The sequence below is a fragment of the Vigna umbellata genome, chromosome 3 (genome assembly GCF_029865625.1).
Source record: "Vigna umbellata cultivar VRB3 chromosome 3, Vumbellata_1.0, whole genome shotgun sequence".
In the NCBI taxonomy this organism is placed as follows: domain Eukaryota; kingdom Viridiplantae; phylum Streptophyta; class Magnoliopsida; order Fabales; family Fabaceae; genus Vigna; species Vigna umbellata.
In genome coordinates, this window is record NC_142167.1 from 45,203,540 (window position 1) to 45,225,056 (window position 21,517).

Here is a 21,517-nt window from a genome sequence, read left to right on the forward strand (position 1 = left end):
CAGCCAACTTAACGGAAAGGACTCAATTGATATCAAATTTCAAAATTAAGGACCATTTTGATACACTTTAAAAAACGAGGACCCAATTGAGACATTCGTACATAAATAGGGATGTAGTAAAGGATTAAACCTTTTGGTTAACACTAAAAAAAAGTCAAAGTTCGATTCCCAACTGTAAGATCCCAAAATATAGTAATAATCATAAATTAGAATTAATCACATTACATAATTAAACAGTGCAGTCTTATAATAAAGTCAGCTATCAAAAGCCGAACGACATTTAAATACAGAGTTAAAAAGTTAATACAGAAGTAACAAAGGTTCAAGACGAACGGTTTTACAAAACCAATAACCGAACGTCATAAAATTCTAAGAACGCCTAACTCTACTGGACGATCTAAGTCTCGGCTTCCACTTCGACGTCCACCAGATTCTCTTCTTCCACCACTTCTTCCAACAGAGTATCTCCTTCTGCTCACATCCACACGGATGATCATTGCATTGACAGGACGGACGTACAGATACGAAACAACACAAGGAAAGAACACAGGGTAAGCTTATATAATTTAATTCATGCGTCAATCATACAAATCAACATACCAACATTACAAGAATTTCTCATCACATATTATCATCCAAGAATCTCATAAGACAAACCGTCCGGACTGTATGAATCTATGTATCTACAGGCGTTCATGCACCCGGGTGATGTAGTAACTGGGAAACACTCAACAGTTGCCACCCGAGGTTAGCCCTATCAGTCCAAAGTACTCCTAAAGACTAGGACCTCCTGCCGTTCCCACACATGACCTACCCTCCTCTACGTGAGGACGAGCACTCACAGAACATCAGGATGAACTGCCATCAGTAGCTTTACCATAGTCATACTATACAATTTTCCATATTCAAATCATAGAGACGTTCCTCCTTGGAACGCTCGTTCGAAATCCACCATCACTTATTCATCTCATATACTGCTCATCATTTATAATATTTCACTTTATTGTCATTTTCGTCTTCCAATCCAAGTTCATAAAATAACGAACGCTCAGTCCTCTTCAGAACGAGGACGAACGTGAGAAAAGAGAACTATAACCTTCATTTCCTAACCGAATGAATTTGACTACAAATACGCATCACATTTGACGAACGTCATTTACCATTAGAATCAGTTGAATGAAATGACTCTCGGAAGATTAAATCAATACTCAGAATAATTTAAGTGTAGGGCTCTAGGCCGGATTCAGTGGATAAAACCAACTCACGACGCTTTCAGAACTATAACGAGAATAATTATATTATAGAGACCGACTACCAGTCTATGACCGAACGTGGTACACGAACTTACTGAAATTTGGACGAACGCTATTTACATCCGTTTGGTAATTGAAGACAAGGACGAGCGTTCGGTATAAGACCGAGCGCCACTCATAACGAACGTTTTGGGTCGAGACCCATCACTGATTCGAATTAATGATAGAAATAGAAATTTATATATAATACGAGAGAATAAAGTTACATTTTCAGGAAAGACTAAGTGTCCGAATGTGTATTTTCAAGCTTCTCAACTCCTCACTTAACACTCAGGGCATCTACATTCGGTCGAGCACTCAAACGTAGCAATAATACAAGAGGCGTTCGTCCTCAACTAGAATTCTTTCCGAATGAAAGAATTCCTTAACAAATCATTTTCAATGGAAAACCGAACGGTTAAAGACCGTCCAGTAACGTACGTACATAATCATATAGGGTATTTCTTATCATAGTCAATATTATCAAAATTCCATATTTAACATCTCAGTTCATACTTTATAAATTCATATCAAATATCATTTTTCATACTTCAGAATTCACATTATTCATTCATACTTCAAAGTAATAATTCATATCCACATTCATAACTATCAAACATTATCATACAGGTCAACCAACATACATCGTATTCGTTCAATCAACAGCGATCATTCACACAACCACAAAAAAAAAATATGAACTAAATCAAATAAGCTTCCCTTACCTGGATCAGTAGTGAACGTCTTAAGAGTGTGATTTTGACTCGTCCAACTATGGTTTTCTACCCTCAACGTTCTTCTTAAGTTCTCCAACTAAACTAACCAAAAGAAAACGCACAGAACTTAGTTTATACCCTTGCATGCAGCTGAATCGGGGTTCGCATGTAACTCAGAAACGAACGTCTAGAGTTGAGAGACTTACCGGTTTCAGAACCTGGATCTATTCGGTTCAGATTGAAGCTCTCAACTCAGAGGATGCTCCTACGGTTTCTGAATAAGAATCGGAGAAGAGAGTGGTGAGTTACAGTAGAGAGAAGGTGGAAGTTTTCTAGAGAGAAGGTGGAGAATTCGAAAGATCAGATTTTTGGAGAAGATGAGTGCATGCAGAGAGTGACGCTGTTTTCAGAAAGTCAGTTTTGTTTAAAAATCAACGTCCGTCCGTTCTCTTGCTGACACTTGTCTTCCATTACTGATTTCAGAACATTCCATTCTCGACACATGGCAGACGTGATCAGAGTGTTTGGGTGCGTTTTTAATGCACTGCAGAGGGGTTTTTAAATGCATTAATTTGATTTGATAGAGGTTTTGCAGAGTTAATTTTCTAGGGTCTTACACCAACAAACTGAAAAACCAAATTCTAAACTAAAATAAAAAGTGTGCTATGCAAATATAGTGCACAGTATATTATACAGGTAATTTTAAAATTAATGTGTTAACCGGAGACGTATTCACAGGCAGTTTAATGTTTTTCTCTTTCTCTAATAATTTTGTTAAGTGTTGTTTCACATTATTTGACTATTTAAAGTCATGATTGCACTACATAAAATTCACCAAAATGAATCGTATATGATAGCAGAAAGCTTATAACAACTGACTAAAATTTCTTGGCCGAAAAATATCCAAGTTTGAATATGCTAATATTAAACATTTTTTTGGTTTCGACTAGATACTATAAATGCTATTACGAAAAGCATTTACCTACTGTCATGCTATCCTATGTGTAAAAAGATTGTAGCGTCTAATTAAAAAAGAAAGCTTCACAACCAATGGACGATATAGAATCATAAAACCAGGACCTAAGTATTAATATATGCTGGCTGATAGCAGTATAAGACAAAACATTCAAACTTGGATTGTGCAATCTGCAATTCAACTAACTAACAATATAATAGTTGCATTGAAAGAGTAGAAACAACTGTCAGAATACTGAATGTACCAATTTTCTCAATCAAGTAAATCGGAAAGTGCATTTTTCTTAAATGCGTCAACTTGAACCAACCGGTTAGCCACTAATTTGTTGGGAAATATGTTATCAGCTTTCATCCTCTCTCTAATACCATAAGCTGGAACCTTGGCGTTTATATACGCCTGTATCAGAGCTTCGAACTGACTTATTCGAGATGTATAACCAGAATTTCTCATTGCCTGAAAAATCTTCTCCGATTTGTGGACGTCACCCCTTTTTGCATACTGCCATAAAACAGCCATATAAGTGCTAAACATTGGTTGCACATTATACCGATGGATTGCCTTCAGCAATATAGAGTCTGCCTTTTCAACTTCACCTGCTTGGATATACAGTTTCACAAGTGCATTCCAGGTCAAAGGGCCTATATTGGTCCCGCTATCTGCCATTCGCTTAACAAGATCCTTACCCTTCTTTAGCATATTATTATTTGCATAAACCATCAGAAGAACTGAGTAGTTCTTGGAATTAAGTTTCCATTTCTTTGACGCCCTCTCAAAAATTGATTCAGCTTCATCAATTTTCTTTAACTTTCCCCAAGCTTCAACTGCAGCAAGGCAGTCATCAATCCCAGCCTTTGATTCACAAACTTTCCAAATTCTCTCCACTTCATCGGCCTTTCTCAGATTTGCATAAAGACGAATTAATGTTGCACATTGCCACCGATTTTCTTTCAAGTTTTCACCTTCTATCTCCTTCAGTACAGTTTCAGCCTTTTCACTAAGCCCAGCTGAGGTGTAATGTTTAGCCAAGAGTGCCTGAATTTGGATGTCTGGCTCAATCCCTTCCACCTTCATTGTCTCCAATACTTGCTCCATTCCAGCAATATCATTAGACTGGCCCTTCACGTCTAATAAGATTCTGTAAGTAAAGATACAAGGTTTGACATTCTCTTTTTCCATCAGTAGTAACACATCAGCTATTTTCTTCTTGTCCAACTTATTGTACAAAAGTAGCATCTGGTTACAAGTAAATGTTGTAAGTGGAAAATCCAAGTCCTTCATTTTGTTGAATATTCTCTCAGCTGCCATCATATTGTTCTGACCAGCACAGTTAGCCAGCAGCGTTCGGTATAATAGCTCACCTCTAAAAGATTCTGGAACACTCTCAATGTATTTCTCTGCCTTTTGGAGGCCACGTAACTTGGCAATCAAATCGAGTTTAGAAACATAATCTCTCTCACCAAATTCAAGCTTCTTGTTCGACTCTAACCACTGAAAGAGCTACAGCTCCAATAAAGAAAACATTAAAGCATAAAGCATTATATTGAAAAACCAGAAACTTAAAAAAGGTTATTATACAATATCAACGTCAATTCGTAAATTAAACAGATACCATAGTTATTACCACAACAAAGAACACATTGATGGAACAAAACACTCCGTGCAAAACATTGCCTATTTAATATCAACTGAAGGAAAAAATGTGCCACTAAAAACATTTGCAACTCATCAATATGCCAGGCAAAACACAACTACTACCCAGTCCTAATCGTAGTTATAAGTAACCAATGAATCCATGCCAATAATACTTTTATCTGAATAGTTTCATCAATATCTAAACTATATAAGATGAAATGAGTTTTTCAAACTATTATCCACTAATGTGAGTTTTGAGAAAAAGAATCCTCCTGCTGATTGTATGGAAATATTAGGCCTTGTAGACTAACATCCCTTTTCTAACGTTATTCTGCTGGAAATGGTTAGTGTTTCAGATTTAATAATCCATATGTAGTAGCTATTGATGTCGGCATATGTGTTTCAGACAAGTTTGAATCCTACAGTTGCAAATAAGACTCTTTTCCCATTCCAAATCTTGACAAAACCTATCTGTAGACACATTCCATGCTCGCAACCTGTTTTAGCACAGTCCATCATTCCATTTTGGGTTTCTGTACACACCTTTTGATTAATTGAATTCTGGTTTTGGAATACTTGCTGGAAATTTCGGCTTTTCTGTACGAGGTGTCTAGTTAGTTGCTCCAAATTTGGTTGCTGTATCTATGAGATCTGTTTTAGAATAAATGGAGACTTTATTGCTTTAGTTTTTGCCTGATATTAATTTTCGCTGAGGGTAAATGCACTTAATCTGATTTACAATTTTGAACAAGGTTTCCTCAAATTATTGAAACTGCTTGGAATTGTAACTTGGTTATGATTCAGAAAGTATTGAGTATTACTTTTCCACAAAACCCATAAGTATTTGGTTTCTCTCAAGATCTCAAACTCGTTTTAAATACTAGAAGGAATCCTAGGGTGATTTTCCAAATAATTATTCTCAGTTTAAACATCATCGTACAGAACTTCAAAACTAAAATGTTATGATTATGCCACATATTCACCCACCATGAATACGCCACAAAATATTGCAACTATCGCTCTAAAACAATTGTCCCACTAAGAATCGACCTTGTGACCTTGATTTTGATACCTATTATTGAATTGAGTACTTACTACAAAGCCAAATGTTATAGTAGTTAGAATGAAATGCTCTCTAATTAAGTGTGTGGCAGCTTGAGCCATGATTCAACTACGATTTGACCCACCTGTACTTCCCCATGAAGCAATAGATGCACCTTGTAAGATAAGATTTAAGTTGTTAAGATTCACAGCCCAAAAAAAGATTGGTGACCTACGTTTATGGTGTTTTCCTGGTTTCAATACTGTATGCAGTAGATAATGTGCGTAAGCAGGATGAAGAGGATGCCTATCGTAGTTAACAGGAACTTACAAAAAAAATGCAGTAGCAGCATGGGAGATCGTCGGGATGATTTCCATAATGAGATTATAGATCTACAACAGTAATTTATGGACAATGCTGGCTAATGCCACAAGGTTACTAATTAACAGGATATGTAATATTTAACATATATAGATACTGGGTGTGCACATGAGATTGACTGCAAGATCAGATGATAGCACTGCGTTCAATTAAAATTAAATTCCCAGAAATACTTCCACCACGATATTCAAAGACCTTTAGACATTTAAATCACCTCTATCATTTTTTCATTGATGAGTGTTACAGTAATATCTAATCGTGTCCTAACTGTCCATATCCTATGCTTTCTTGCAAGACTTCACAGTCCTATCAACGTACTGATTTATAACACCCCAACTCTTCCTCCAGCATTCAGTACCATAATACACTAAAACTTGATATTGAGCTTGGTATCTACTTTGTGTTCACAACATGTGTAGGTTCTTTAAAGAACTATTCAAAATTAAAAATATTTATAAAGTCCGTCTGGAAATATCAGAAAAGGGTTGGTAGCAGAAAACATAGGGATGTAAGAAAAAGATTTGCAATTTGTCACAACACAAGGGTACAAACTGGGAAAGATAAGCAGAATGGGTGGAAAATGTCAAGCAATAAACTTGAAACGCCAACGGCAACCTAAATTTGTAAGAAAAATATTCGAAACGTTTAACTGGATAAATTGATGGCATATAAAAGCTTCACTAATTTACCTGGAGAGCCCTCCCATACATTTTACGCCTCCGAAGATTGCGCACAGCCAACATGATCTCCTTCCGACCTAGTTCTTTCCCTTGTTCGACCCACTTATCGAGAGCAGAATCAATCGACAAACCATGAGCTTTTACAATTTCCTTGAATAGTTCCGATTGAGTCTGTCTACCTGGTGATTGTTTCTTGGTTGGACCAGTCTCATCATCAGATAACTCCAGCTCATCATGTAGTTTTTCACTCTCCTCATCCCCATCAGACAAGTCCGCGTCAGATTCATCATTACTCTCACCCTCCAGCTCACCATCATCTTCTTTCGTGCTGCTAGCACCGGCTTGCGAGGAAATCCCGCGCCAGTCAACAGCAAAATTCAGGGAAGCAAGGTCCGTGGAGCGAAACATATCAGCTGACAGAAATCTACCGTAGGAGATGTCACGAGACTGGTGTATACCACGCTCATTTTCAAAACAAGTGGTAGGCACTAAATTGACACAAGGAGCACGGGTAGCTCCCGCATCAAGCCTTTGGTTCCTACCACAATAAAAAAAACAAGCATAAACTAATCAGAAGCAGATAAAAAATACAAATAAAATCGACAGTTTGGGAGAATCATTAGCCTAATCGCAATGAGAACCCTAGTTCACAGAAATTGATACAATCAGACAGTGTGCAATTGTATTAAACATTAATCATAAGATGGTGGAGAAGAAAGGAGAGTTGGTTTTTGGAGAATCTGTGTCTGAACGAAAGAAAGTGAGTTGGTTGGTTACCTGAGACGAAGTGAAGCTCGACGGAGTGACCACATGATAAGAACAGAGTGAAAGAGGAAGCCTGAGAAATGGAATGAGGCTTAAACCCTAGTTAGAAAACCCTCTCTTTTTATGTCACCTCGGCAACTCTGCCTAAACCCTCCACACCCTTTCTCTTTTGGAAAATGATACTTGAACAACCTCTTTGGACAACATTTAGACACGGGACAGGTGTCTAAATGGGATTGGTCCACGTGGAAAATCAAAATGAAAATGAAATCTGACGTGGAAAGGGGGTGTGCAGGGTTTTCAAGATCTGCGTTTCAAATTTGAAATTGATTTTGGAAGAATTGTTGAGAGAGAAGCGCGAAGGTTGAGAGGGAGACTGTGACCTAGAGAGAGAGGCCGAGAGAGTTGGAGAAAGGGAGTTCGAGAGAGAGTGGTCCGACGGAGTGCTTGCCGGAGTGCCCGCTGGACAACGTTGAAGGGTATCGATTCACGGTCGCCGATATCGGTTCACGGCCGTTACCGATTCACGGCCGCCGCAGCTCCGACGTTGGCCAACGAAGCGAAGACGGAATCGTGTTTCGTCCGGCCCAGCGAAGTAGGGGCGCGTTCAAGGTCTCGCTTCGTCCCACCTCCTTCTGTCCCTGTGCCGGAGTGCCGTCGGAGCATCGCAGGAGTGTGGACTGTTCGGTGGACGAAAAAGAGGGGTTGAAAATCCATGTTATTTTGTTGTTTTTCAAGTTCAGCCTCTTAACCCTGTTTAAGAAAAATCGTAATGAAACAACTTACTCCAAAGTCTAATAGTTTCTGTTTTCTTTTTCTTTCTCAAGGTCGTCATAGGATACAGGAGAGGTGGTTCTGTAAAATGGGTTGTCCTGAAGAAAGGACAAGCAACTCCAAGCCTTATCAGCTTCACTTGATTAGCTTTTGGGGCCTATATCTTTCATGTGGTGTTGTCTCTCTTGTTGCACTCGTTCTGTTTCTCTGCGAAAGATTCGGCAATACTCCCGCTTCAAAAAAAGGAAAAAGGATATTGCTTCTTCATCCTCAAAACAACCATGAGGCAGTCAGTGTTACCATGTTGTTGTTAACTTGTTTAAATTTATTAGTCAGTCACTGATCCCAGGATATTGGCTTTGTTTGTTCACTTGGCTTATTATTTAATTTATTTAATTTTTCTCTGAATTGTACCAATAAATCAAGTTTGGAACTCAAGTCCTATCGAATTTATTAATGTTTTGTGTATAGTATGAAATATTAACCGAGCGGTTACAAACAACCAACCGGATATTTAGGTAATCTGTTTATATCTTATTCTGTTTATATTTTATTGGGCTTATATCAGCTCAGGATCCATGAGGTAAATTATAAATACAAAGCCAGGGCCAAAAGCCAGGTACGTTTCACTTACGCATCATTCACTAAATATTCAACCAAGAGCCGAGGCTCTACAAATCACACGCCTAACTTGAGCGTCGGAGTACCTTTTGCAGGTACATCCCCCTCGTCAAGAAGGAGACCGATCGGTTTGCGCCAACACCGATTGGCCAACAGGAGGAGTTTGGAAGCGAGCGAGCGGCCCAGACGCGTCAGCAGGTTAGTCTCTCGGTCCCTAAAAGTATCCACCGAAACATTTTGGCGCCCACCGTGGGGCCGAGCGGCAAACCCAAATGGTGACCACGAGGAGCATGGAAGAAGAACAACAGACCAGAGATTTGATAGCGCAGATGCAGGCGCAAATACAGGCACAAGCCAGAACCATACAAGCACAGACGCACGCACAACAAGAGATGCAACGAAGGCACGCAGAAGAAATTGCAATGTTGAGAGCAGAGCGCGGTCGTGCCGAACAGTCCGCGCAGCACTCGGAGTCTACAGCCGATCGGGGTAACAACCGACACAATGATAACGCTGGAAGTCGTACTCAGCAGCCATCTCGGCATACTGACCCGAACGATCGGGGAAGAAGGGAACCATCCCCCTTACGAACCGATCGGCCCTCCAGTCTGCTCCCTTTCACTGCGGTCATCATGCAAACTCCAATGCCAGAAAGGAACCCTCCTGTATTGGATAAGTATGATGGCTCGACAGATCCCGACAATCATCTCAGGATTTTCACCAATGCAATGGTGTTCTACACGGACAGTGATCCGGTTATGTGCAGAGCCTTCTCCTTATCACTCAAGGACGAAGCATTAGAGTGGTATAACACTCTTCCCCCAAACACAGTGGATTGCTTCGCCACTGTGGAAAACCTTTTTAAAAGGCAATACGCCTCCAATCGTAATCAGGAGGTAACGCCAGCGGAATTGGTAAATACTAAACAGGAAAAGGGAGAAACTTTGAAGGCCTTTATGAAAAGGTATATGGAAACTGCACGACGAGTCAAAGAGGTAAGTCAATCTTTTATCATCACCAATTTGCCTTCCTGTCTAAAACCAGGGTATTTTGCTGAGAAATTGTATGCACGACCGCCAAAAACAATGGAGGAGCTCCAAGAACGGATAGCCGAATTCATCCGCATGGAGGACATGCGAATTTCACAACGAAAGCGACAACAAGAAACTGAGGCAAGTGGAGGGAGGAAGGACGGTAAACGACCGTTCGGCAATAATGGTAAAAGCGGGGAGCTTTCCCGAACATTTAAATTTAATCACTATACACCCCTCAACACACCTAGGGCAAAAGTTCTTGAAGAAGCTCTAAACGCTGAACTTCTCACACTCCAAACGAAGCCATCTCCAAGATACGCAGATGAAAGGAAGAGCTGTCATTTCCACCAGAATCGGGGGCATACCACAGAAGAATGCATTACGCTGAAAAACGAAATAGAACGTCTCATTCGGGCAGGACACCTCCGTAATTACATACAAGAAACAAGAAGAAGTCCCGAACGAGCGTATCGGAAGAACGAACGCAGGCGAGACTATAGTCGCAGTCCTGCTCGTCATCGTGAACGATCGGTTCGCGGAGTTATAAACTGAAGATAGCAATCCAAATCTCTATTTAATGTCATCTTTAAATTTTTGATTTAGACTTTTGTTATTAAACTTTCGTTGTGCAATGAATAAAACCGAGCAATTCACGCTCGATCATCGGTTACCAATGTCGATCAAGAATTTCAACCAACAGAGGTAAAACCCTCTCAAAGCCGAACGGTAAAGCCCGTTCCCTAGGAAGCACTCCTAGGTCGAAGACCGAGCGGTAAATCCCCCTCGGGAGAGAGGTAAAGCCCTCTCAACGACGAACGGTAAATTCCGTTCACTAGGAACCACTCCTAGCTCAAAGCAGAGGTAAAACCCTCTCCAAGCCGAACGGTAAAGCCCGTTCCCTAGGAAGCACTCCTAGGTCGAAGACCGAGCGGTAAATCCCCCTCGGGAGAGAGGTAAAGCCCTCTCAACGACGAACGGTAAATTCCGTTCACTAGGAAGCACTCCTAGCTCAAAGCAGAGGTAAAACCCTCTCCAAGCCGAACGGTAAAGCCCGTTCCCTAGGAAGCACTCCTAGGTAGAAGACCGAGCGGTAAATCCCCCTCGGGAGAGAGGTAAAACCCTCTCAACGACGAACGGTAAATCCCGTTCACTAGGAAACAATCCTAGCTCAAAACAGAGGTAAAACCCTCTCAAAGCCGAACGGTAAAGCCCGTTCCCTAGGAAGCACTCCTAGGTCGAAGACCGAGCGGTAAATCCCCCTCGGAAGAGAGGTAAAGTCCTCTCAAAGACGAACGGTAAATCCCGTTCACTAGGAAACAATCCTAGCTCAAAACAGAGGTAAAACCCTCTCAAAACCGAACGGTAAAGCCCGTTCCCTAGGAAGCACTCCTAGGTCGAAGACCGAGCGGTAAATCCCTCTCGGGAGAGAGGTAAAGCCCTCTCAAAGACGAACGGTAAGTCCTAGGTTAAAGTTGAAGGTCGAGAGGTAAACCCCTCTCGGTAAATGTGGAAGGTCGAGAGGTAAATCCCTCTCGGTTAATGTCGAAGGTCGAGAGGTAAACCCCTCTCGGTTAAAGTCGAAGGTCGAGAGGTAAACCCCTCTCGGTTAAAGTGGAAGGTCGAGAGGTAAATCCCTCTCGGTGAATGTCGAAGGTCGAGAGGTAAGCCCCTCTCGGTAAATGTGGAAGGTCGAGAGGAAAATCCCTCTCGGTTAATGTTGAAGGTCGAGAGGTAAACCCCTCTCGGTTAAAGTCGAAGGTTGAGAGGTAAACCCCTCTCGGTTAAAGTCGAAGGTCGAGAGGTAAACCCCTCTCGGTTCATGTTGAAGGTCGAGAGGTAAACCCCTCTCGGTAAATGTGGAAGGTCGAGAGGTAAATCCCTCTCGGTTAATGTCGAAGGTCGAGAGGTAAACCCCTCTCGGTTAAAGTCGAAGGTCGAGAGGTAAACCCCTCTCGGTTAAAGTGGAAGGTCGAGAGGTAAATCCCTCTCGGTGAATGTCGAAGGTCGAGAGGTAAACCCCTCTCGGTAAATGTGGAAGGTCGAGAGGTAAATCCCTCTCGGTTAATGTCGAAGGTCGAGAGGTAAACCCCTCTCGGTTAAAGTCGAAGGTCGAGAGGTAAACCCCTCTCGGTTAAAGTGGAAGGTCGAGAGGTAAATCCCTCTCGGTGAATGTCGAAGGTCGAGAGGTAAACCCCTCTCGGTAAATGTGGAAGGTCGAGAGGTAAATCCCTCTCGGTTAATGTTGAAGGTCGAGAGGTAAACCCCTCTCGGTTAAAGTCGAAGGTCGAGAGGTAAACCCCTCTCGGTTAAAGACGAAGGTCGAGAGGTAAACCCCTCTCGGTTCATGTTGAAGGTCGAGAGGTAAACCCCTCTCGGTAAATGTGGAAGGTCGAGAGGTAAATCCCTCTCGGTTAAAGTCGAAGGTCGAGAGGTAAATCCCTCTCGGTTAAAGTAGAAGGTCGAGAGGTAAAGCCCTCTCGGTTAATGTCGAAGACCGAGAGGTAAACTCCTCTCGGTTCCTGTTGAAGGACGAGCTGTAAATCCAGCTCGGTTAATGTCGATCGTCGAGCGTCGATCGTCGAGCGGTAAAATCCGCTCGCTTATTGTCGAAGACCGAGAGGTAAAATTCCTCTCGATTCCTGTTGAAGGACGAGCGGTAAAACGCCATCGGTCTGTCTTTACATGGAAAAAGTTCTAAAAAGAACTCTCTTCAACCACCGACAAGAGCGGCAGAAGCTCACCAATACAACAAACACACCCTCCCTCAAACTCATAAGTCCTATAGTTAACCACGGCTAAAGCCAAACGCTTAACTCGGACTTGGGGGGCATAATGTATAGTATGAAATATTAACCGAGCGGTTACAAACAACCAACCGGATATTTAGGTAATCTGTTTATATCTTATTCTGTTTATATTTTATTGGGCTTATATCAGCTCAGGATCCATGAGGTAAATTATAAATACAAAGCCAGGGCCAAAAGCCAGGTACGTTTCACTTACGCATCATTCACTAAATATTCAACCAAGAGCCGAGGCTCTACAAATCACACGCCTAACTTGAGCGTCGGAGTACCTTTTGCAGGTACATCCCCCTCGTCAAGAAGGAGACCGATCGGTTTGCGCCAACACCGATTGGCCAACAGGAGGAGTTTGGAAGCGAGCGAGCGGCCCAGACGCGTCAGCAGGTTAGTCTCTCGGTCCCTAAAAGTATCCACCGAAACATTTTGTATTGACGTTGGCCCTCATGCTTAGTAAGTAGTTTTATTGTGAACTTTTTGTAAGGAACTCTACCAATATTGTGTGCTCAATTTCTTATATTTCCATAAAAATTTCTTTTGTTATTGATGATTTGAATTATTGCTCTCTGAATATCATATTATTGATCAAAGTTTTGAAAACTACACCTACCATTTAACAAGTTGTTCAAAGTGCTTCAAAATAGGCTGAAAAAAACTGAGCCAGTGCTAGTTGATTAATGATTGTCAGGCACTCTTTGAATTCTTTGTTTCATGGATCAACACTCGTATTATAGTCCTGTTGCAGCAAAAATTAATCTAATAAATGAGGTCTTAGAATCATTTTTGTAGCAGAAATTTTCAACTATAGATATACCATGATGTTTTCCTGGTATCCATTATGCATTCACATTTTATTATTGGGGAGCCAGGGTGTCGAAGGTGAGTGGGAAGCAGAGGTGAGTGGGAGGCAGGGTGTTGAACGTGAGTGGGAGCCAGGTGAATGGGAGGCAGACTCAGGTGAAGTCCAGCAACTTGATTCTCTTCTTTCCCCCTTTTTTTTTTTGAAAACGCTGCCAGAAACCCATACTATGAGTGGCTCTTCAGATGGCTAATGGCGGACAGTGGCAGGAAAGCTCGGACCGATTTTAAAAGCCACCACTACTTTTTGGACGCTCGGTCAAATACGGGAGTGCCACACGAACGACCGTTCTCGAAGATGAACGAACGCTCATACCGAACGTTCACAAGGTAAAACAAACTGGTCCAGGTCGAACGCTAACAGTCCCCCAAACGCCAAAACCGAACGCTCAAAAATCATTATCACACAGACCGAACGCTCGAGATTGACTCTGTTTTGATGAGCGCCTCAACACACAATCTGCCGAACGCTATACTGGACCGATCGCTCAAAACCAAACGCTGCAAGGCTGAACGGTAGAACGCTTAAGCACATGGGCCAAGGATGACCGAACGGCGAAGTCGGGTGATCGAGTGCAGGAACGCTTGAGTCTAATGATTGCCGAACGTCATTGATATTGGTCAAGAAGAACGAACGGTTGCACCTAGTGGGAGAAACCGAACGTCAATAATGATTGGACGATCGTTGAGGACCAGCGGCCGAACGGTTGAGGCTTAGAAATGCAGACCGTCCTAAAGGTTTGGAGAATAAGGATGCACAGCAGCGGACGATCGGTTGGTGAGGATGATAGGTCAGGACGAGCGGTAGAAGCCGAGAATTGCCGAACGTCCTAACGGCTCACAGTTGAGGACGAACGGTCACAGCAACAGTCAAAAGCCGAACGTCCTTTCTTCCTTCTTTTTTTTATTAATTTTTTTATTTTATTTTATTTTTTCTTTAGGCTTAATTACCTACTTAGTCCCCATGTTCGGAGGTAATTTGCTGTTTAGTACCCGGTTTTAAAAATGTAGGCATTTGATACCTATGTTTTGAAATTTGTATCAATTGAATCCTACCCACTTAACGCCGTTATAAATCTAACGTTTTTTCTGAGTGTGTATGTGATTTGTGGACGAGCGGTTATGGACGAGCGTTCGCTTCGTTGGACGAGCGTCCTCTTCTGCCTGACTGGGCGTTCGCTTCGTTGGACGAGCGTCCTCTTCTGCCTGACTGGGCGTTCGCTTCGCTGGACGAGCGTCCTCTTCTGCCTGACTGGGCGTTCGCTTCGCTGGACGAGCGTCCTCTTCTGCCTCGCTGGACGAGCGTCCTCTTCGCTGGACGATCGTCCTCGTCGCTCGTCCACAAACGCTCGTCCACAAATCACATACACAGTCAGAAAAACGTTAGATTTATAACGGCGTTAAGTGGGTAGGATTCAATTGATACAAATTTCAAAACATAGGTATCAAATGCCTACATTTTTAAAACCGGGTACTAAACAGCAAATTACCTCCGAACATGGGGACTAAGTAGGTAATTAAGCCTTTTCTTTATGATGAAAGTAAATTTATTAATCAACCCGGACGAAATTGAGTGTTGACAATGCCCAAGGAACCATTCTTTGTAAAAATCGTTGTACAGAAACAACATTGGTAGCAAAGACCAAATAAGTGGGGAATTCAGGCAAAGTTTTTGCAGAGATAGTTCAACTTTCAAAATGACATTGATTTTTTAATGAATTTTTTTTAACACTTATTGGACATGCAAATGATCTTCAACCATTGATTATGTCATTTATTGAACATTTCTTTGATTATTTGTAACAAAAAAATATGTACATTTAAACCTAATCATCACAATTTCAAATAGTGATAAGAAATCCATAAATGACATTCGTACTATCCATTTTGTAACAACCCTAAATGTTGCAACACTTAGTATAATGGGTTTTAGAACAGATGATAAAGAGTGGTTGTAGTATAAGTTGCTAAAGAGAGTATCGAGATTGATCAGAAGAGTTTGGGATGGTTGAAATGCTTAGAGTTATGAAGTTGCATGTTGTGATAAAGTTAATTTTCTTTGGGTATAGTTTTATGGTGATGTTCAGTGTTCGGTTGAATTTGATCAAGAGAGAAGTGGATGTTGAATGATAGATTGCAGAAGGCAGTAAGTTAGTAAGTTCAGTTAAGGTCGGAGGATTGGTGTTGTTGGTTAAGAATTTCTTGAGGTTTAGAGGATTAAAGATAGGGTTTGTATTTTGACGATTCCGAGTTGAAGAGGGAAATTCTTGAAGAAGAAAGTTTTAAGTTAATCTGGACGGGATGAGTGCAAGAAGAATTATGAGTGATGTGGCGTTTGGGGAGTTAATCTAGGGGCTCAAGTTAGAATTTTATTTGGAATGGTTTCTTGACAGGGAAGGAGAACGAAGGTAGTACATCAAGTATAGTTGAGCGAAAGATGGAAGCAAGTGTTATGAGAATTCAAGATGTTTGTAAATTGCAAATGAAGAAGAGATGATGTTGTTCTTTCGTAAGATTGAGATGTGATTCAAGGGAGATTTGTTATTCCAAGATAGTTCTCTAGTGCTTTATAGTCTTTAATAGAAGCTTCGTGTTTCAAGAAGAAAAGTCACCAGTTATATATCAATTGCGAATCAAATTAGAAAGTGAAGAAAAAGGGGTGTGATGAATATGCGAAAAAGAGAAGATAAATCGTTATGAGGTAAGGATTTTGGTTGGTTTTCTGCAACCAGTATGAGATTTTATAACTTAGAAAAAGTGGAATTCACTTTGGAGTGGGGTCTTAGGCAACACCAGTGTCCGAAATTTTTGGGTGATTCATGTTTAAGCCGTGTAGTGCAAGAAGAAAATGGATGTTGAGTTAGAGCAATAATATTTTGGACTCAGTATAATCATAGGGAGAACTACAAGGTTGAAGAATCGCAGAAGAGAAATAGAGGACATGTTGGTATAGTCTAGTATAAGTTTTAAATCAGGAGGGATTTTGGGCATGGTCGCTTTGTGGAGAAGAAAACAGTGTTGAGGAAATGGAATGACAAGGCTATTATGCAAGGGAAGAGTTTTCAAGGTTTTGTAAGGTTGTATAGAAGTTCTGAAACAGGTTCTTCGAGGGTGATCATTTGCTGGTTACAGTTGTCAGGAAGGAAGTGTTCTTTTATGTAAATTGGTGAGTAAGGAAGTATAAGGATCAGAGTAGCGCAGCGGATGATGGTGAGCATGTTATTATCAGTAACAGGTATGCATGAAGAACTTTCAAAATTGTGGATTTGTGGTTGTGAGGGACGTGTTCTTTGAAACAGTATTGGTGTTGTTATATGAGCATGAGTCGGGGGTGTTTGGTAATCTTCAAGAGTCAGAAGTGAGTTTAGGTGTGAAAGAAACATGTGTCAGGCAGGGAAGATAAGTGAGCATTTGGTTGCAAGCTACAGGGTCAACTTTAAAGTGAGAAAGTGTTAATGGCTTTGGAATGAGAAGAGTGGGTCAATGGGCAAAGGAGACTATTTGAGTTGTGGTCTTGAGTTATAGTGGCAATCTAGAGGTAAGGTTATGTTAACAGACGATCAAGAATAAGTATTCGTTGCTGAGAACAGATGATTTGATGGATCAACTACAAGGAGCTACAGTATTCTCTAAGATTGATCTGAAGTTTGGCTATCATCAAATCTTAGTGAAAGCGGATGATGTGCAGAAAACGGCGTTCAGGTCTAGATATGGTCACTACGAGTATGTGGTTATGCCGTTTGGCGTAACTAATGCTCCAGCCATTTTTCATGGACTATATGAATTGAATTTTTAGACCCTTCTTGGACAAGTTTGTGGTAGTATTTATAGATGGCATACTGGTCTATTCTAAGACTCGAGAGGGACATGAAGATCACCTAAGGTCAGTGTTTGAGGTTGAGAGTATGCAAGCCAGAAAGGATTTGTCAGTTCAAGTGCAACAAGTAAGGATAATATGGGAGAAACCTACCTAGGATTGTTCCGGTAAGCTTAATTTTCGAGGACGAAAATTTTTGTTGTTGGGGAGAATGTAAGACCCGTGTTTGTTTTGAATGGTGGGGGACATGGTGTGACATGGTGGTAACCCACCATTCCTTATTTTTAGGGTGGTTTGTTGGGGTGCATGATTGAGGCAGAGGAAAAAAGGGGGGATATTAGGAGAAAAGAAAGAGGGGGGGGCGGCTGGTTTTTAGTTTGGAGGAAAGGGGAAAGGGAGTTTTGAGTTTTGGCCGTGAGAAGGAGAGGGAGAGTAACTGAGTCTCGGCTTTGGGAGTGTGTTTCGGTTTTATGGGGTGGCAGTGAAAAGGAGTGTGTTTCGTTCTTCTTGGCAGAGAAAGGGGAAGCGTTTTCATTCTTTTGGTGGGCAGGAAGAGAGAGCCGTGAGGGAGAGGGAGCAGCAGGAGGGAGGGAGCCTTCCTTCCTCCCATTTTCCAGCTGTCCAGAGAGCCACCGTGGGAAGTTTACCAACTTCAGGAAGACTGTGAGATGGATCTGGGTTGAGTTGTTGCAAGGTTTGCTGGGAGAAGAAGAAGTGAAGAACTTTTGAAGTTAGAAGAAGATCAACATCTCTGGAAGTGATTCAAGGAGGTCTTCAAGAGGTAAGGGGAGCTAGATCTTTTGTTTGATTGATTGTATATGCTTTGTATGATGCAAATCTGGGTAAAATCTGGAAAGAAAGGGTTGAATTTGATGTTTCTGGAAATCTGCAATTCTGCAGAACCGTTCGTCCAAATTGGTTTCGAATTGGACGTTCGTCCCAAAGTGACTTAGCCAATTTTTGAACGTTCGGTTATTTGTTGAACGTTCGTCCAGCCAAATTATCTGGGCGTTCGTCCAATTTCTGGGACGCTCGTCCAGCTTGACCTTGTGAACGTTCGGTATTTTCTGAACGTTCAGTTTTTATATGTACTTTGATGAGCGTTCGTCCGAATAGCGACGTTCGTCCACGATGATGATCGAGCGTTCGCGTATAAGGGTATAGCGTTCGTCCTACTTGTGAGTGTAGCGTTCGATCTGTTGGGCGTTCGACTTGTTAAGCGTTCGGCCTACTTGTGAGCGTTCGTCCTTCACTTCAACTTGTGAGCGAGCGTTCGTCCAGGAGTGTTCGTCTGCGAGTGTTCGTTCGCGTTCGTCCAGGAGTGTTCGTCCAGGAGTGTTCGTCCGCGTTCGTCCAGGAGTGTTCATCTGTGTTCGTCAGCGTTCGTTCAGACCACGAGCGTTCGTCCGAATTGTTCAATAGTGAACGTTCGTCCAGATTGCTCAGCAGCGAGCGTTCGTCCAGACTGCTCAGCAGCGAGCGTTCGTCCAAACCATTCAACAGTGAACGTTCGTCCAGATTGCTCAGCAGCGAGCGTTCGTCCAGACTGCTCAGCAGCGAGCGTTCGTCCAAACCATTCAACAGTGAACGTTCGTCCATAGATCGTGGTGAACAGTGTTCGCCCGTTTAGTGTTTTGAAAATGTTGAGTTTTAAATTATTTTCTCATGAATTGGATTACATGTAATGTTTGGAAATTATATATGGTGAAATGAATTATGTGAATTTATGAGTTGTGTTGGATTTACTGTAATATATAGGGACATCTGGTATTTGTCAGTAACAGTATAATTCACAGACGAAATTCCATGGTCCTCAGGGCGGGGATACATGGTGGTGGACGTAATTCCATGATCCTCAAGGAGAGGATACATGGTGGTGTTTTGGGGTGTACAGAATGATTACATGGTAGCTCAGTTTTGGGGGTCATCCTGAAACTCCAATGGTCTTTCTTCTCATGTAGAGAGGATTGAACCATGTGGTGAGGAGTAGCAGGAGGTCCTAGTCTTGGGTGCTTCCATATGATCCAAGGTGAGTGATAACGGATTAACCTCGTGACTGTGGCCGGGCGGTAGTGCCCAAAGTTTCACCAGGCGGTAGTGCCAGGGCGGTAGTGCCCAAGTTCCACAAAGCCACCACGAGTGCAAGACCCGCCATAGCTCGGTATCATTCTAGTCCGCACGAGTCAGGGGTATAAAGTAACAAGTCTTGTGATGTAGATTTACCATGTTTGAGTGATTTTTGCAGGTTGTATGAGTGGGTGGAATTATGGTTTAATGAACATGCTCTAATTGCTCTTTTATGCGAATCTAAGTATGATGACATTGAATTTACTGTGTTATCTGTATAACATGATTTTTATATCTAGCTCACCCTTGCATTGTTTTTGTTATGTGCTGTTTGGGTATGTTTCTTTGGCGATGATCATCCACTTGGATGGGAGTAGATGTTGTCAAGGAGATCCCAATGGAGAAAGAGTTGGAAGTTGCTGATGTTGTGGAGTAGTGTGAGAACCTGATAAATTAATACACACTAATCCATACTCTGATCACTATTTTACTGCACCGTGCCAATTCAAATTTCACTTACACTTCACTGCATGCATCTGCCAAGTGTAATGTTTGAATGTTTGGAATTTAGATAGTGGAAAACATTTGGCAGTGGACGAATGGATGTTCATTCTGCATAAGAGGGAAATCAATTTCACTCTCTTAAATTCTGCATACACTGAATGACATCTGTTATGTTGGAAGCTTCTAAAAGCTGTAGTGGAAGCTAGGTGGCATTGCATGAGTGCTTCACCGTTTGAAGAAGAAGAGAAAAACAATTTCTCTGAAAACATCTCTCTCCTTCCCATGCAATCTTCTTCTTTCTCTCGAATTCTGATTTCTCATCTTCTCTGTAATTCCCTGCACTCTTTCATCTTCTCTCTAAGATAACTCACTATCAATTCCTCCAATCCTATTTCAGACACCGTAGAAACCTCCTCAGCACTGTGAGCATCATTTTGATCCGAACAGAACTGAGAACTGATCTGGTAAGTTCTCGTCCCTGCACTTGGTCTGTTTTAGTTCATGCGAACCAAATCCTGGTTGCATGCATGGGTTATAGGTTTGAATCTGATGTCCTTTTTGGTATCAGATTTAGTGGAATTGGTTGAGTGAATTCCTGGATAGAAAGCCGTGAGTGCAAGAGTGAAATTCTAAGCAATTGGAAGTACACTGCAGTAACAGGTAAGGGAAGCTTTAGGGATTTAATTTAATACTGTTTGATTGTATGAAAGCAATGTAATGTACTGGAATGTCTGAACTGCATGACAGAAATTATGTTTGAGTGTGCATAAATGAGTATGGTAGTACTGGATGTTGGAATTGTATGAAATATATTAATTTTGGAGTCTGCATGCGAGATTCTATTGTACTGGTTGTATATGATTGATAAAATTTGAAACTGTATGTGGATGATGCTATTGTTTGAACTGTATGCAGAAAATGATATGTATGAGTAGAACTTTGATTGAATTCTGTATAATTTGGAAAGATGATTTTACTGTATATTGATGATGATATGTTGAACTGGAAAATTCTGTATTGAGGAGATGATAATACGAATTCTGTAATGTATGAAATTATGTTGAAGATAAATTCTAAGTCTATGAATTGTATGAAAACTGTGAGGTTATCGTGAATGAAAAATCTGGAAATCTGATCTTCTCTGATTGATCATGAACGCTCGTCATCGAACGGTCTTATACCGTTCGGTTTCCCTGGAAAATTTCTTAGAATGAGGATCCTTTCATTTGGAAAGGACTCTGGTTGTGAACGAGCGTTATTTGTGTGAAGGATTAAGTTTGAGCGTTCGGTTCAGCTTAACGTGCCCAACAATTCAAAATAGATTGAAAAGTACTTAGAGCGTTCGGTTTTGTTTATCAGCATTCGTCATAAGCAGCGCTTAGTATTATACTGAGCGTTCGTCCAAATGAACTCTCGATCTTAGATTGAGCGTTCGTCCTAGTTAGCGTTCGGTCTGTTACCGAACGATCGTTATGATGCACGTTCGTTCAAGTGCACGTTCGTTCAAATGCGCGTTCGTTCAATTACGCGTTCGTTCTATTTGGCGCTCGGTCATTG

General features: G+C 41.5%; 1 protein-coding gene and 2 long non-coding RNA genes across 3 annotated transcripts; 1 reads left to right on the top strand and 2 right to left on the bottom strand.

Annotated features, from left to right (window-relative positions):
- Positions 1-226: 226 nt before the first annotated feature.
- Positions 227-2,562, bottom strand: LOC148202654 (uncharacterized). Its single transcript, XR_015784690.1, has 3 exons — positions 2,215-2,562; positions 2,018-2,110; positions 227-471 (listed from the first exon to the last, which is right to left on the bottom strand). It is a non-coding gene; the product is annotated as an uncharacterized LOC148202654 (long non-coding RNA).
- A 508-nt stretch (positions 2,563-3,070) lies between these two features.
- On the bottom strand, positions 3,071-7,651 carry LOC124845677 (pentatricopeptide repeat-containing protein At1g80270, mitochondrial-like). Its single transcript, XM_088110549.1, has 3 exons — positions 7,497-7,651; positions 6,729-7,257; positions 3,071-4,481 (listed from the first exon to the last, which is right to left on the bottom strand). Exons 1-3 carry the CDS (start codon positions 7,529-7,531, stop codon positions 3,237-3,239), a joined length of 1,809 nt encoding a protein of 602 aa, XP_087966675.1. The 5' UTR covers positions 7,532-7,651; the 3' UTR covers positions 3,071-3,236.
- Positions 7,652-7,767: 116 nt separating this feature from the next.
- Positions 7,768-8,716, top strand: LOC148202655 (uncharacterized). The gene is made up of 2 exons (XR_015785176.1): positions 7,768-8,188; positions 8,312-8,716. It is a non-coding gene; the product is annotated as an uncharacterized LOC148202655 (long non-coding RNA).
- The last annotated feature ends 12,801 nt before the right edge of the window (positions 8,717-21,517 follow it).